The following is an 18,133-nucleotide window of genomic DNA, read 5'->3' on the forward strand; positions in this document are numbered from 1 at the left end:
GACTAAGATGGTGCCAACAGATGGCGCTTTCCCATCAAGCTCCTCCAAAACATAGCAGGTTTCTACTTTGTTGTTTTTTTCTAGTGTTTTTCTATGGTTTTCTTACTCAGTTTGTTTCGTGCATTACTTCATACACTACTGGAATAAGAAACGGTGGGTACTCACTGTCTACCCGACCTTCCCAAATTCCCAGAGATGGCGGAACTATGATCTAGCTCAGGGTCCTCAGCACCTCAAGGGGTGCACGTTTTGGTTGTTACCCTAGCACTACAGTCGTGGCCAAAAGTTTTGAGAATGACACAAATATACATTTTCACAAAGTCTGTTGCCTCAGTTTGTATGATGGCAATTTGCATATACTCCAGAATGTTATGAAGAGTGATCAGATGAATTGCAATTAATGGCCAAGTCCCTCTTTGTCATGCAAATGAACTGAATCGCCCAAAAACATTTCCACTGAATTTCAGCCCTGCCACAAAAGGACCAACTGACATCATGTCAGTGATTCTCTCGTTAACACAGGTGTGAGTGTTGACGAGGACAAGGCTGGAGATCACTCTGTCATGCTGATTGAGTTCGAATAACAGACTGGAAGCTTCAAAAGGAGGGTGGTGCTTGGAATCATTGTTCTTCCTCTGCAAGGAAACATATGCCGTCATCATTGCTTTGCACAAAAAGGGCCTCACAGGCAAGGATATTGCTGCCAGTAAGATTGCACCAAAATCAACCATTTATCGGATCATCAAGAACTTCAAGGAGAGCGGTTCAATTGTGGTTAAGAAGGCTTCAGGGCGCCCAAGAAAGTCCAGCAAGCGCCAGGACCATCTCCTAAAGTAGATTCAGCTGCGGGATCGGGGCACCACCAGTACAGAGCTTGCTCAGGAATGGCAGCAGGCAGGTGTGAGTGAATCTGTACGCACAGTGAGGTGAAGACTTTTGGAGGATGGCCTGGTGTCAAGAAGGGCAGCAAAGAAGCCACGTCTCTCCAGGAAAAACATCAGGGACAGACTGATATTCTGCAAAGGTTCAGGGCTTGGACTGCTGAGGACTGGGGTAAAGTTATTTTCTCTGATGAATCCCCTTTCCAATTGTTTGGGGCATCAGGAAAAAAGCTTGTCCGGAGAAGACAAGGTGAGCACTACCATCAGTCCTGTGTCAAGCCAACAGTAAAGCATCCTGAGACCATTCATGTGTGGTGTTGCTTCTCAGCCAAGGGAGTGGGCTCACTCACAATTTTGCTTAAGAACACAGCCATGAATAAAGAATGTTACCAACACATCCTCCGAGAGCAACTTCTCCCAACCATCCAGGAACAGTTTGGTGACAAACAATGCCTTTTACAGCATGATGGAGCACCTTGCCATAAGGCAAAAGTGATAACTAATTGGCTCTGGGAACAAAACATTGATATTTTGGGTCCATGGACAGGAAACTCCCCAGACCTTAATCCCATTGAGAACTGGTGGTCAATCCTCAAGAGGTGGGTGGACAAACAAAAACCCACATATTCTGACAAACACCAAGCATTGATTATGCAAGAATGGGCTGCCATCAGTCAGGATGTGACCCAGAAGTTAATTGACAGCATGCCAGGGCAGATTGCAGAGGTCTTGAAAAAGAAGGGTCAACACTGCAAATATTGACTCTTTGCATCAACTTCATGTAATTGTCAATAAAAGCCTTTGACACTTATGAAATGCTTGTAATTATACTTCAGTATTCCATAGTAACATCTGACAAAAATATCTAAAGACACTGATGCAGCAAACTTTGTGAAAATGTATATTTGTGTCATTCTCAAAACTTTTGTCCACAGCTGTACACAGATTATACAAATAATCAACTAATCATCAAGCTTTGATCATTTGAAATCAGCTGTGTAGTGTCATATTGGGGTCCCAAGGACCAAGCTTGGGAAATGCTGGTCTAGCTTCTTCGGTGAGGCGCCGGGTTGCCTGGGAGTCCTACCAGAGTAGGAAACGAAGAAGCCGACGGAGACGCAGACGTGGGGGTTGGAACTGTCCTCCATTACCGAACATACTACACGCCAATGTTCAATAATTTGTGAATAAACAAACTCAGAGTGAGGATCTCCTTCCAGAGGGACATACAATTCTGCAAAATAATCTGTTTTTCTGAGACCTGGCATTCCTCTGACATTCAAACGGTTATATACAACCAGCAGATTTTACAGTTCATCGAGCGAAGAGGAATAGAGCTCTCTCTGGCAAGAAGAAAGGCGGAGGGCTCTGCTTTATCACCAATAAAAAGTGGTGCGACAAGGGAAGCGTACAGGAACTTGAGAGCTTGTGCTCTGCCGACTTGGAAAACTACCCGGAGGCAGTGTTCATTGTCGTGGGGAACTTTAAAAGTCATTTGAGAACCGTGCTCCCCAATTACTTTCAAAACATTGACTGTCCAACTCCCTGAGATTCTACACTGGACCACTGCTACATGCCTTTTCGACAAGGGTATAAGGCCAACTCCCATCCTCCTTTCGGCCAATCTGACCGACCATAAGTCCATTTAGCTCCTTCCCGCTTTCAAACAAAGACTCAAGAGGGAAGTTCCAGTGGTCAGGTCTGTACAACGCTGTTCTGACTAATCAGAATCCATGAACGAAGATTGTTTTGATCACGTGGACAAGAATATGTTCCGGGGCGCCTCTGGGGATAGCATCAATGAATATGCTGACTCAGTCACCGGATTCATACAAAAATGAATAGATGTGATAGTGATGGTGTCTTTCAAAACTTACCACAACCAAAAAAACGCCTTGTCAGGAAACTGAAGGAGAGGGACGCTGCTTATAAACATGGCAAGGTGACCGGGGACAATTGTATGATTAAACAGACCAAATGCGACATAGATTGATCAAGATGGCGAGCACAAGTATAGGGACAAAGTGGAGGCATATGTGGCAGGAGCTTCTGGCAATCAGGGATTACAAAAGAAAGCCAGTCACGACGTGGACACCAACGCGGCCCTACCGGTCGAGCGAAACACCTATTTATCATGTTTTAAGCAAAACAACTCTGAGCTGCCAAGGAGAGCCCCTGAGGACAATGAGGGTTACCTACTTACGGTTTCCATGAGACGCATGTAAGTCATTTAAACGTGTTAACACTCGCAAGGCTACCGGCCCAGAAGGCATCCCTAGACGCGCCTTCAGAGCATATGCAGACAGCAAGCTGTTGTGTTCTCTGATACTTTGAAAATCTCTCTAGCTCAGGCCAATAACCCCACCTGCTTCAAGATTTCCACTCATCCCCGTGCCCAAGAACTGAATGACTACTGACCCATAGCACTCACTTCAGTCACCATGAAGTGCTTTCGAGAGGCTAGTCAAAGACTACATCACCTCCTCCCTCCTCGACACACTCGACCCTCATATTCGCCTACCGCCCCGACTGATCCACGGAGGACGCAATCACCATTGCTCTCCACACTCCCCTCACCCAACTGGACAAGAGGAATGCATGTGAGGATGCTGTTCATTGACTACAGCTCGGCCTCCAATACCATAGTGCCCTCTAAGCTCACCACAAAGCTCACAGCCCTGGGACTGAACTCCTCCCTATGCAACTGGGTCCTGGTAGGCAACATTACTTCCTCCACACTGATCCTCAACAAGGGGGCACCACAAGGATGCGTCTTCAGTCCCCTCCTGTACTCCCTGTATACCCACGACTGTAAGGCCTCACACAATTCCAACTCAATCATCAAGTTTGCTGACGACACAAGTAGTAGTAGGCCTGATTACCAACGGTGATATGGCCTAGAATGAGGAGGTAGGCACTCTAACACTTTGGTGCCAGGTAAACAACCTCTCCTTCAATGTCAGCAAAACAAAGGAGCTGATTATGGACTTCAGGAGGAACCAGGCTGGGCACGCCCCCATGCTCATTAAGAGGGCCACTGTGGAGACTGTCAAAAATGTCAAGTTACTCTGCATACACATCTCTGAGGAGCTGAAATGGTCAAACCAAATAGTCAAACAGACACTGTGGTGAAAAAAGCACAACGACAACTCTTTAACCACAAGAGGCTGAAGAAAATTGTCCTGTCCCTGAAGGCCCTCAGTGTTCTACAGGAGCACCATCAAGAGCATCACAGCCTGGTAGAGGGTGGTACACTCAGCTGAACGCACCATTGGGTGCACACTGCCAGCCCTCCAAGACACCTACAAAACCAGGTGATGCAGGAAGGCCAAGAAGATCATCAGGGACCTCAGCCTCCTGAGCCACGGCCTGTTCTTCCCTTTCTCCCCCCCATGCAACAGTAACCAATGAGGGGGCAGGGCTTAGAGAAAGGTCAACTGAGATAAAACAATACCTAGGCAAATTACCCGTGATCATTTTAGTAACACTGACAATCAGTGTACAATCTCATTTAAGTACAGATGATGAAATACAACAGGTGACTGAGTTGTATAGCGTGTCAAAAACTAACCATGCTGGAGGCCTAGCTGACAATATACAACAGGTGTTGGTTGAGTAGAACATCCCCAGGCTCACAGAGCTGCGACGTAGCTATTCAACTCTTTAATACAGTGTCAAGTGTAAATGAATCAGTCCAAATGGAAGCGACTGAAGTCTGCCATTATCACGACATGCAAAGGGAGGAGAGAGGCGATGGAATTACAATTGGAGCCAGACATCATTTACCAAAAAGTACCAATTAGGTCTACAATGGGGTGAGGTAGCGTTCTCTGTTGCCCTTGGTCTGAGAAATATTAAGTGGTGCTGAACCTTGTCTTTATTTTGCAGCTGCTGCACCTAAACTGGAGCTGGAATTTAATGTGATCTCTCCTTCATCCATGTAGCATTGACCTGACAAATGGGCTATTCTAGTACTACTGTGACCGTTCTCTATGCAGTATAAGTGTCTCTGAGTGAGATATGTTACTGAGGCAGGCCTGCTTTATGTTATATTGTGCACACACACGTCTCTAAACATGACTGCCATTATAGTGCAGCGTATTCTAGTTCCCTAGGTGGATTAGCTATGCGTGGACCTGCTTGTCTCTAAGATGGTGGGAGTGGGGGGACTTTGATGAAGAGCACCGGTGGGGTTTGAGAGAGGAAAGCTCCAGTCCTGTGACATTGTCAGGGCCCAGTACTGAGAGACCACTCTCCTCTCTCCACTGCACCCGCGCTCTCTCTCTCTCGGTCTCTCACACACCCTACCACCGTGGTTGTTTTATTGTTGCCTTCCCCTCTGTTTCCCTACGCCTTCTGAGGAAGAAATTGTGATGATATGCATACCTTTTTGGGGTCGGGTGTTTAATCATGATGTAATACATGACAAATGAACTGGTAATGATCCCATTCAGGAGGTACTCCAGAGTTCAAATGACTCTGCTAGCCTTGAATGCATCTAAATACAGGTAGAAACTCACTGAAACCTGCTGTGCACACGCTCCCAAACAACTGCAAACTGTCTATTGGTGGAGTTATTTTGCACGTCAGAAAGAATTTAGCTCAGGTTGCTTAAATCAAACATTTCTTACAAAAGAACGTGTATTTCTTCAAGGACAATCCATTCTGAATGTGCATAATTTGCTATAAATATTCAAATTAATATGCAAGATGTTAAGTAGGTCCATGGTCAAACTTTATTGCAAGGAAACGCTCCTTCAAGTGAATATAATAGGAATATGGGAGTGATTGTTAGCCATCACCCATTTAGTGTAACATTAAGACAAAGCCCATTATAACTGGACAATAGAAACAGAACTCTTGAGGAAAGCTTTGAATGCAGACTGAGGTATATGTAATACGCTAAAGATGCAGAAGATGAGGTCTGATGGACTGACTTGACTGGCTTCACTTTCAAATGCAAGTTAACACACACACACACACACACACACACACACACACACACACACACACACACAGCAGGTTATTAAAGTCAGCACTTCTCGTTGGATGAATGTTGCAAGGCAAAGTACACCTGAAGGCAAATAAAGCTAGCAGGAAGTAGGTTGGAGAGTATCTAAGCAGGCAGGTATTAAACAGGCCAATATTTGAAGTAGGGGGCTTCAAATAAAAATGCACAGTGGCTACCCTGAACAGTCCTGAACAGCTCTCATCTGGGTAGAGAAAATTAAAATCAGTGGGACATCGCAGAGAAGCAATGTGAAGTGGAAAACAGTTGGGGGGAACGAGCGGGGAAAAACAGGAGCCTTGACTAGTCTCTCAATCCAGGTCACCCCCTGCGGCCGGGCTAATGTACAATAAACCAATTACAAGCCATTAATATTTAAGGCGCTAATCTCCACTCATATGTGATTTATTAAAACTGTGGAAGGATGAGGAAGGAAAATGGCTGACCCTGAGTGAAGCACAGTAGGCCGGCTGCCTCCAAACAGAGGTAAATTAGCATAGGGTTGCGCTTTGCTTTATTGAGACAAATTGGACCCAGTGCTCAAGAGCAATCAGACAAATGGGTCCCGTTCTAAATGTGCTATCAGGTGTCAATCAAGGCCATGGGAAGCTAGATTTTTCATATTAACACCACATTTGATTATCCACAGGGCGCTTAAGCAGAATATGATTACGTGCATCTCCAAAATGTGCTCATTGATTGGACCGTGCACGGGCTTCCTGGGCTATCGACACATTTTGGCAGGGCAAGAAGCAAACCTCTCCTTTTGCAGACAGTGTGGTGGTTTATCGAAGAAGTGTGTGTCAAACGCACTTGATCTTGTTTTGGAAAAGCACTGCTGTGAGAGTATGTGCGGTTGTGTGTGCGTGTGTCTAAGAAACTAGGCAGACTTGACTCCAGATGGACAACATGAGGGTTAGGCAAGGGGGGACAGGAGCTAGGCAAGGGGGAGCTAGGCAAGGGGGGACAGGATGGTGATTTTGAGAGAGAAGGGAAGAGAGGAGAAACATGAAGGCTGAGGCTGCTCTGGCAGATGCTCCCCTCATCTCAGTAAACAACATCAGCAATAAACAACGCTGTCCTCAGGGAGGCCATCAAACCCCTGTTCCCAACATCTTCAGCACACAGGTTATCAAAAGATTCCTTTATCATCTTACTCTGTGCTGTTAATATGAGCCAGACTAGAGAACAGTCCCACAGTGGGGGGAAAAAATATCTTCTGTGGAATGGGGCCTCCGACAGCCTTTATTACATTGTCTGTGTCTTCGAAGACATTCTCATGACGGTGTAGGGATGTGTCGCTTTGCTCAGTAACCGGCATCTCAAATGGTTAAAAGTATAATCTGGTGGTCTGGAGTTGATGGGATGAAAAGTGGAACCTCTTCACAATTGAAATTATTCTATTTTGTCAGAGAGAGTAAAATAGATCAACTACACTGAGTATACCAAACATTAGGAACACCTTCCTAATATTGAGTTGCACTCCATTTTGCCCTCAGAACACCCTCAATTCGTTGGTGCATATACTCCATAAGGTGTCAAGCGTTCCACACGGATGCTCGCCAATATCGACTCCGATGCTTCCCACAGTTGTTTCAAGTTGTCTGGCTATTCTTTGAGTAGTGGACCATTCTTGATACACACGGAAACTGTTGAGTGTGAAAAACCCAGCAGTGTTGCAGTTCTTGACACAAAACGCTGCGCCTGGCACCTACTACCCTACCCCGTTTAAAGGCCTTTCAATCGTTTGTCTTTGCCATTCACCCTCTGAATGGCACATATGCACAATCCCTGTTTCAATTCTCTCAAGGCTTAAAAATCCTTCTTTAACCTGTCTCTTCCCCTTCATCTACACTGATTGAAGTGGATTTAACAAGTGACCTCAATAAGGGATCATAGTTTGCACCTAGATTCACCTGGTCAGTCTATTTAATGGAAAGAGCAGGTGTTCCTCATGTTTTGTACACTCAGTGTAGATGCCTTGCGTGACTCCCATTGTTACTGGGTGACCCTGAAGCAACAGCCCAATAGCGAACCAGAGGTACTACCCATTATGGACATTCTCCTCTGGGATGGGGAGTGTGTGTGCCATTACCGGACAGGGACCTCTGTGAATTGGAGGCAGCCCCCCTTCATGGTTTGAAGCAACAGCCCAATAGAGAACAGTACTGGCATTGTCCATTATGGATCCCCAGGGGAGTCTGAATACTGGTGCGGTTACTGGACAGGGACCTCAAAGCATTGGCGAAGGCCGCCCTTCCTGTTTAGAAAGTACTGCAGCACAGGCTTGGTATCCTCTGAGGAGCCTTTGCCACGCATGAGCGCTTTTGATCAGGGTACCAGGTCAGCCCGGGTGTTAAAGGAGTTATTAGGGGACTTATTAGGGCATCAGGGAGCCAGCTAAACCCCCGCTGATTCCATCATTACCGGCGCTGTGGCAGGGTCATTACCACCCCGCTGCTGGGGCTTTGTAGCAGGGATTGAGGCTCGGCTGGTGGATGGTGTGCACTGGCAAGGGCGGGAGCGACGGGAGGTTCTAATGGGGGCTGGAGGGGGTTGGGAGGAAAGCTGAAGGATATGATCAAATCCTGGGTGATAAATGGGGAAGCCCTGGCCAGAGCTATCTCTGGGACTGTGGGTTTGGCCACAGTTTGGTCCTGTTCCTTCAGAGTTGACCTTTAGATGCATTAAGGCTGGCTTTCTTTCTGGAAATGGGAACTGGGCATTAGTGGTAAGGCTAAAAGACAGCAGGACACCAGAGGTGGATGATGGGTAGAGGGAGTGGGTAAGCAGGACAAGCTCTGCACAAAATTGGAAATAAATCCATGCAGACAGATATATTACAAAAAATAGTAACCTTCTGTGATTTTGGCTGGAGCATGGGTCTCACAGTTTGGAGTATGTCGGGGAGGCAAGATTATTCATTTTCAAAAAAGTTGCATTTCTCTGTCATTGCAGTTGTTAATTAACGTTTAAATTGGAAACACCATTTCACATGTTCAGATACCTCTACTCTAGCAAATGTCCATCAGGGGAGGAAATACACAGCAAGCCTCTATCAAATGACAGCTTCATTGTGATCTAAGACCTCACTTTTATTAAGTAGAGGGGATTTCAATAGCTCGGCTGAACCCGAAAAGTCATTTCTCGACCTGTAGACCGTGACATCTCTCTCTCCCTGCCCACCACGGGTGGGCACCGGACGGAGCGCCAGGATCATTAGCGGCATCTACGTCATTAACACAGAGGCATGCTGGGAGAGGGAGGGACCGGTGACCTCGGCTCAGAGGGGTCGAGCGCAGCTGCCAGTCTCCTCCCTGAGGATAATGACTGGGCCGGCTAACAGCCCAATTATTGACATGCATCTTCATTAGGCTTATGGGTAGAACGGCTCGTGTAGTGTACAGCAATGACAAGGGACCCGTACTCACAGACCACTTACTGTACACAGCCATCCATCAACGCTATGATATACTAAACTAGAGATGCAGAAGGACAGTAGAGTTGGTTAAATAGGTTAAATAATTTATGTCATATTCGGTTTCGTACAATAAGGTCAATTAACTATTATCGTAATAATGTATATGCCGAAAAATATGTATAAATATTGACACACTTTGAAACAGTGCTGGCACCATACCAGTATCACCATACTGGTTACTATCATGGCAAAGAAACAAAACACAGAGCTGATTTAACTTCTTCAGGAAAACAGCCCTAATGTTGGAAACAAACATCATTATGTTGTCATCTAGAGTCACATTTATTTATTTTCCAAGATATAGCACAATATTTTACATACAGTTTGGTCTGATTAGTGTTCATTTTTGCCATGGAAAACATATTGGGATACTGGTATCATCCCAGCCCTACTTTGTTATACAGTAGACATATGGGGTATTATTTAACTGTTATGCTACTGTAGTTGTTTTGTTACGGTTGGTTTCTCTCTCTCTTCGTTTTGTTGCTGCCACGGACTGATGAAAAGCAGTGGGGTCTCCTTAAAACATTCAGAGACCTCAAACACATGTCATCATTATGTCGAGGCATATGTCCTCTGTCTGTTTAGCAGGCGATGTTGGAGACTGAGAAAAACCTATTAGGAGAATGGGGGTTGAAAAAGTTTGCCAACATCAATCTTATTTCAAACAGAACTGAAAAGCCTGGCCAACCGAATGACTTTTCAAATGCAGCAGGCCATGCTAGGCACTCAAACCACAAGTGCATCTGATTTGATCCCCGAAGCTGAACGCAGGCAGAACCACTGATTGATACCACCAAGTGAAGGAGTCCGGGGTAAAGAAAAGAGAGAACGAGAAAGGGAGGGAAGGAAAGAGAGAGATGGGGGGTAGGGAGGGAGCAGGTAAATGCCAAACAACAAAATAACAATACAAAGAAGCACTGTGCACTCCAGAGCCGATTGAAATAAGACAGAACTAATAGAACCTGGCACAAGGAAACACTTCCATTTCCCCCAGCATCGCAGCAAGGTCTGGCCTGGCAGAGAGAAGGGGTTTTTTTGGTGGCAGTATAAAGGAGATGGAGAATTAGATGCAATTATTGACCTCCCCTCTTTCAGTCTTGGTAGGAGGTGATGAGCGATAGGGGTCTCCTTAGCAGGTTATCAGGGGACAGGGACAGTGGGTGGTCTGGCTGTTCCACAGGAGCCCCCCTGTAGTGCTGTTTTCTAAAGGTCAAAGTATCACTTCTCTTCCTCTTCCTGGGAAAAATCAGGTTAATCCACTGAGGTGAACAAGGGGCTTTAGAATCCAATGGATATCGGCACAATTCATTATGTTCTCTGCAGCCTGGCAAACAGCTACAGTTTGGTGAGTAAATTAAATGTAAAGTAATGCGAACAGGCTAATTCTTATATTCAAAGATTCTGCTTGCTTTGAGCAAGCCCCTCTGCCAATACCGCTGGGTTCAAGCGGTGGGGATGCTAGCTGTAATTGCAGCAAGGTAGCCCTAATTGGAAATACAGTAGGAATCGGATCATCTTAAAGAGGCCAGAAGCAGAGCTGCAAATCCCTGTTGATGATTTCCCTTTCTTGTTAAAACCCATTAAATGGCGAGGCTCGTAAAGCAGCGGGGGACACCGCCAGTCTTGCACTCAATTGTTTTCTGAGGTAAAGCCCTATGAATGAAATGTGCACTGGAGAAAGTAAGACATCTCAGGGGCCTATAAAATAGTGTGGTGTGTTTTTCAGACAATGTGAGTAACAAACGTGACTCCCAAGTAAAGGCGAGTTAAACAGAAGCCTTTTGCACCATTTTTCGAGGGCAACTCCACAGGGAACACATTTACACCTGCTTGCCTCATCTTTCACCTCAGTCTGACAATGTGTGCTTTAGTTGGAAGAGATGGGGGGAAGGAGGGATGATGAAGAAAAAAGGGGGACAAGAAAAAACAACACGGAGCGCAGCCCAAACCCTCCACTAGATAGACCAACACAGAGTGCAGCCCAAACCCTCCACTAGATAGACCAACATGGAGCGCAGCCCAAACCCTCCACTAGATAGACCAACACGAAGCGCAGCCCAAACCCTCCACTAGATAGACCAACACAGTGCAGCCCAAACCCTCCACTAGATAGACCAACACGGAGCGCAGCCCAAACCCTCCACTAGATAGGAGCGCAGCCCAAACCCTCCACTAGATAGACCAACACGGAGCGCAGCCCAAACCCTCCACTAGATAGACCAACACGGAGCGCAGCCCAAACCCTCCACTAGATAGACCAACACGGAGCGCAGCCCAAACCCTCCACTAGATAGACCAACACGGAGCGCAGCCCAAACCCTCCACTAGATAGACCAACACGGAGAGCAGCCCAAACCCTCCACTAGATAGACCAACACGGAGAGCAGCCCAAACCCTCCACTAGATAGACCAACACGGAGCGCAGCCCAAACCCTCCACTAGATAGACCAACACGGAGCGCAGCCCAAACCCTCCACTAGATAGACCAACACGGAGCGCAGCCCAAACCCTCCACTAGATAGACCAACACGGAGCGCAGCCCAAACCCTCCACTAGATAGACCAACACGGAGCGCAGCCCAAACCCTCCACTAGATAGACCAACACGGAGCGCAGCCCAAACCCTCCACTAGATAGACCAACACGGAGAGCAGCCCAAACCCTCCACTAGATAGACCAACACGGAGAGCAGCCCAAACCCTCCACTAGATAGACCAACACGGAGCGCCGCCCAAACCCTCCACTAGATAGACCAACACGGAGCGCAGCCCAAACCCTCCACTAGATAGACCAACACGAAGCGCAGCCCAAACCCTCCACTAGATAGACCAACACGGAGCGCCGCCCAAACCCTCCACTAGATAGACCAACACGGAGCGCAGCCCAAACCCTCCACTAGATAGACCAACACGGAGCGCAGCCCAAACCCTCCACTACATAGACCAACACGAAGCACAGCCCAAACGCTCCACTAGATAAATAAAGGGGGCAATTTTCCTGACAAATTAAGTTGGTTTCGAGTTGGGACTTGTTTGGCAGGTTACTGGGAGGATTTAAAATCCTTGGTAATATGGTGTGATGGTAAGGTCTTGTGAACGTATTACCCTACCCAGGCCCTATCCACCTGCACCATTCTCTTACTAATGGTAGAGATAACAATATCAACCTCATCTCACGCTCTAGAAATACAGAATTCCCTTCATCTGGTACAGGAAGCTCAACTTCATGTGTCATTGTCAAGACGGCTGGGAATCGAAAGTTCAACTGTCAGTATAGACATGGGGTCAGGCTCTTCGACAAACGCAGAATAACAGGAAAACATTAAAGCACTTCTTAATCTAACACATCCTTAGATCTCACCCGTTTAAATGATTCCCATTGTAAAGTGAAGGTAAAAGAAAAAGAGGGGGCATCTCATTTTGGTCAAATCCATCACTTCCCTCCGCGATACCGTCGCACATTGTCACCCGCTTTTAACTATGCCTTCAAAAGGATATAAGAGAATGGAACTCAGGATATCAAACATTAAACAACATTTTTCATTCATGAGCATTTCATGTTCTGTTTCAACAATAGATGGAGAAGAGCTGAATCAGTGAACATGCTGTGGGCGTAATTGATAGGGATCCAGCTAAGGTATCTCCCAGAGGAATCCGCTATATCATGCTTTTCCAAGCTGCCAGCGGGAGAGCAGGGCTTACCTATAGAACCAGACTGTTCCATGAAAGAGGGAGAATTATAATTTGAAAAAAGACACTGAAAGAAATGTAAAGCAGAGGTATGGCTAATGTGCCTATAATTCATAGACCTTATAGAATACAAATAAAGGAAACAAAAAAATAAGAATGTAGATTAAATAGGATAGCAAATGGAATACAGTATAAATACTGCATAATATTACATTAAGCAGTGTTTTATTTTTTGCAGAATCTGAATCCCTTGTTTGTCCAAGGTGAAAATGGAATTACACTTCTGAAAGAACAGAGAAATACAGCACACAAAATCGACTATTCATTATGGCTGGTGTTAATTAGTAACCATGTTGCTCCATTGGAACGCTATGCTTGATTTGTGATATATCTCTCCCTTGCTGAACAGCACAGAACAAAGCAAAAACCTCTCTCCTCCCCCCTCTGGTTGTTTTTGGGTGTTGCTGAATAACAGAGGTGTCATGGTATCACAGTTGCAGAACAGACAGTGTCTCGTTGTCTCTCCTGCAGAGAAAGCAGAGACTCGTCTCTGGGGCCTTTCCCCGTGGCTTCATTAAGCCCGGCTACAGCCGCTCCCTTGTTTCCGCTATTACGTTATTCTCTTCATCTGTATTGTGCCAACACATCACCTCCCAGCTTAGGGGCTATATTGCTGTTCATTTCAAAGAAAAACAGGAAGATGAATATTGTTATGTAGTCTTCAGGGGAAAGAAGATGGAGAGGAGGAGGGGAGAAAAAGAATAGAGGAAAAGAAGGTGAGGAGGAGAGGAAAAGGTGAGGAGGAGAGGAAAAGGGGAGGAGAGGAGAAGAAGAGGCTAGGGGGGAGGACAGGAGGAGAGAATGAGAGGAGAAGGAAAGGAGAAGGAGGAGAGGAGGAAAAATAAAGGAGAAGGTGGAGAATAGAAGGAGAGGAGAGGCAACAGAACAGTGAGGGCTGCTGGGTAGTCATCACACCCAACAGCTCAGAAGGGCTGTGATTCCAGAAGGGCTGCGATAACAGGCCCTTTACCCCTCCCTCCCACACGGCAGGGATTAGATGAGTGTGTACACACTACACATGCTGTCAGAGAGCAGGAAATCACTGACATTGTCATGGGAGAAATATCCAGCCAACACACCACCACACTGCCTCTCCCTCAAATCACAAACTTACTGTCCTTCTGCTTGTGTTACTCATCAACAAGTTAGATCTCTGAAAGCAACTGGCCGGGACAAGAGTATACTCCCTTGGCTTTCTTCCCCGGGTGGAGGAGCGTCTCCTCGACTGGAAAAGGGCAGAGTCAAGCATGACTGTCCTCAGTTCACCCACACACACTGTACATGCAGTGCATTTGGAAAGTATTCAGACCCCCCCCGACTTTTTCCACATTTTGTTATGTTACAGCCTTATTCTAAAATTGATTAAATAGATTTGCTTCCATCAATCAATCTACATACAATATCCCATAATGACAAAAAAAAAAAAAAAAAAAAGAAGCAACTCCTGCCTGGTCTTGGCTGTGTGCTAAGGGTCGTTGTCCTGTTGGAAAGTGAACCTTCACCCCAGTCGGAGGTCCTGAGCAGGTTTTCATCAAGGACCTCTCTGTACTTCTCTCCGGTCATCTTTGCCTCAATGCTGACTAGTCTCCCAGTCCCCTGCCACTGAAAAACATCCCCACAGCATGATGCTGCCACCACTATGCTTCACCGTAGGGATGGGGCCCTCTGACATGCACTATCAATTGTAGGACATTATATATACAGGTGTATATCATTCCAAATCATGCCCAATCAATTGAATGTACCAATAAAGTTGTAGAAACATCTCATGGATGATCAATGAAAACAGGATGCACCTGAGCTCAATTTTGAGTCTCACAACAAAGGGTCTGAATACTTATGTAAATAAGGTATCAGTTTTTTATATTCTTTATATATTTGCAAACATTTCTAAAAACAGTTTTTGCTTTGTCATTATGGGGTATTGTGTGTAGATAGAGGATTTTTATTTTTATTTAATCCATTTTAGAATAAGGCTGTAAAGTAACAAAATGTGTAAAAAGTCAAGGGGTTTGAATACTTTCTGAATGCACTGTACATGCAAAGATATGTGCAAAAGCATTCAGATATACATTGAGAAACGCAATCACATACACAACACCTTTTGACTTTTTCGCAAGAATTCACATTGTGTGGGAGTCCTTTTCATCACGTACACACATACTCTGAAAGCCACTCAACAAATTCAAAGAACACCCACAAACACAGCACAACAACAACAACAATAGCAGCAGCATCAGCAGCAGAACCACTAATTGACTCAGAGAGATTTCAACCCACAACCATCCACGGCCGGATTGTTCAAAGACAAAAAAAAAGGGGGGGGGGTTTAACTATAATTAACATTTGAGAGACAAATGGTTTCCTAAAGTGTCAGGAGATGAAATTGTTTTCCCAGACCCGGGTGGCCAAACGAAGTGTGTGTGTAGATTCATTAGTAAAGGAGTAGAGATAGATGGGGCCTGCTTACCTTTGGTCCTGGAGGAAAAGCTGAGGGAGAGCTGTTCAAAGAATTCTTGATTCTCAAACTTCTCCTCTTTGACTTTGATCCAGAAGCAATTCTCCGCCATTTCCTGAGGCACTATCTGCAACGACAAGGAGGATTCCATTATCGCAAGGCCCAATCAGCAGCTGCCATTCCTTCCACAAGCGGTCCGGCTGCAACTCCACTTAAATGCCACTTCTTCAAACCCCACTCACCTAGAAACGGTGAAGCATTTTATGTGTGTGCACGCTTTGGAGATCACCTGTCATGTTACACATTGCACCCCATTTTTTCCCCCTCATTTATCACAAAACACAGTTTGATAAAGTTTGTTCAGGTTGCCAGCGATTTCAAGCACCTTTCTACTATGACAAACGTTCCACAGTTTTTGTAATGTTGTAATATTGAGGGCTCTTGTACAGATGGATTGATGACTTTCTGTGAGGAGCAAGGATTGCATGGAGACGGGTATAACTATTTAGCAACCACAATAAACACCATTCAGCCTGTCACTTCCTGTTATTAAGAAAGCTTATCCAACGCAATAAATACATTGGCCAGTCACAAAATATATCAGTGACTAGATATATTACTTCAGCTCAAAATAATCATAATAATAGTCGTGAAATAATCATACAATAATATGCCAAGATATTGTGAAAATGTATTCTGTATTAACCCATCCACACTGCTCCGGCCAAACGCCACACCCACATTTCTTCTCCACAACGAATGTATGGAGCGATCAGTAGAACCGCGGAATTAAATGCAGGATGAGTCGTCAGGCAAGTATAAGCCATCGATATGAAAACTATTGACCAGTATTGATAGTGACATTGATCAAATTACAAGTGAATTGATCAAATACTTGTTTAGGTGCATTTTGGATTATTCCAATGTCGCGTCCCAGGCTAATAAACTATTCAGGTCCATTTTTGAGAGATTAGGCTGGGTGGACGTACACCCAGAGCCCTGCAAAATGCTGTAGGTGCCTGTCTAGCTTAATTGAAAGCTTCAGTATATTGGCCATTTAGTCTGTCTATTTGTTATTTTCACATTCCATATGCTAGTGTTTGTCAACATATTGTAAATATTTTGGATCCATCTTAAGTAATATATTCCATTCTTGTAAATAAATTAATATTTTGTCTTTGTGAAGGAAACAAAAACATGAACAAACCAAATTCACCAAAGATTTGCAAGGATTCATATAGTTTTGTCTTAGTTTGTAGTTTATATATTTCCACTTCACCTCACCATTGGTTCTACCTCTATATTAACCACAGTTGATTAAAACACTAGAGAGCAAGCGTTCTCACCAAGAGGGACATCTCTCTACTACATAAATGTGACAGTGCAAAAGAATTAGATGTGCCTAGAAGACCTCATGCCAACCTGAGACTTGAAAGTTCTTGTTGACTTCTCCCGCCTTTCAACTCTGTACATGGAATGAAACGGCCCTTTGTTTATCCTGGCTCCAACCCTGGCCTATTGTAACATGGCCCGATGGCAGGCTCCTGTACATACAGAACTGACAACAACCACACCTTGCTGTATTTGTGCTTGATAATTGGCTAGTAATGTGCGTGGCGATGTCCTTCAGAAGTCCATTACGGGTTGCGTAGAGTGCCTTGGTCTGTGATGATGACACGGTCATAACACAGTGTGGGCCGGGACAATTGGTTTCTCATTGCAACCTGTGTTATTAGCCCCTTAACGAGACAAGGCAACGCAAGTTGCAAGGGCACTCACTAGAGAGAGAGAGAGAGGGGGAACCACTTGACAAGAGGTGTTTGTTGTAAAAAGGATACAGACAAAACAGGAGCACAAGTGACTAGGGCTGTGGAAGTCATTACATTTTGTCATGTCAGCTGGTTATTGTCATGCAAAAGCCTGCTGGATTCATAGAAATTGGCCGTTAATTAACATAAACATGTTTAGCATCTCCAGGCCACTGATGCGAGCCTTTGGAACATCTACATTTAAACAAGACTATTAAATCGATTTATTATACACCATCCCAATAAATCATTTTTTTTTTTTTTTGCAGGTCTAGAGAAGCATTCTGATATGAAGAAAATGTCTTTCAGAAGAACAGGATATGAGTTGGCCTGCTGTATCTTACAGTACCTGGCTAAGCTCCATGCCATAGGCTGTGTTCACTTAGCTGACAAGATATGATTATAAGTCCAGGCCATTATTTCATACATATTTTTATAGCAAAAATAACATAATTGAACTTATAATATAACTGAATAAAATAGAAAGGATATTTTTCCAATTACAGAGAGAGTGTGCATATGAAGTGGCTATGTTGAGTAGCACGCGCTCCAGCAGGTATATCTCACTGGTCAACCCCAAAGCCAATTACTCCTTTGGTCGTCTTTCCTTCCAGTTCTCTGCTGCCAATGACTGGAACGAACTGCAAAAATCTCTGAAGCTGGAGACTCATATCTCCCTCACTAGCTTTAAGCACCAGCTGTCAGATCAGCTCACAGATCACTGCACCTGTACATAGCCCATCTGT

The 18,133-nt window shown here is 45.0% G+C and overlaps 1 protein-coding gene across 1 annotated transcript in view; it reads right to left on the reverse strand.

The window, feature by feature from the left end:
* The window catches only part of diaph2 (diaphanous-related formin 2), a 689,895-nt gene that overhangs the window by 430,365 nt on the left and 241,397 nt on the right, over window positions 1–18,133 (reverse strand). The window contains 1 exon segment of the mRNA XM_024383199.2: window positions 15,592–15,706. Within this exon segment, the coding sequence (XP_024238967.2) occupies window positions 15,592–15,706 (115 nt within the window).

The sequence above is a fragment of the Oncorhynchus tshawytscha genome, linkage group LG21 (genome assembly GCF_018296145.1).
Source record: "Oncorhynchus tshawytscha isolate Ot180627B linkage group LG21, Otsh_v2.0, whole genome shotgun sequence".
Lineage (NCBI taxonomy): Eukaryota > Metazoa > Chordata > Actinopteri > Salmoniformes > Salmonidae > Oncorhynchus > Oncorhynchus tshawytscha.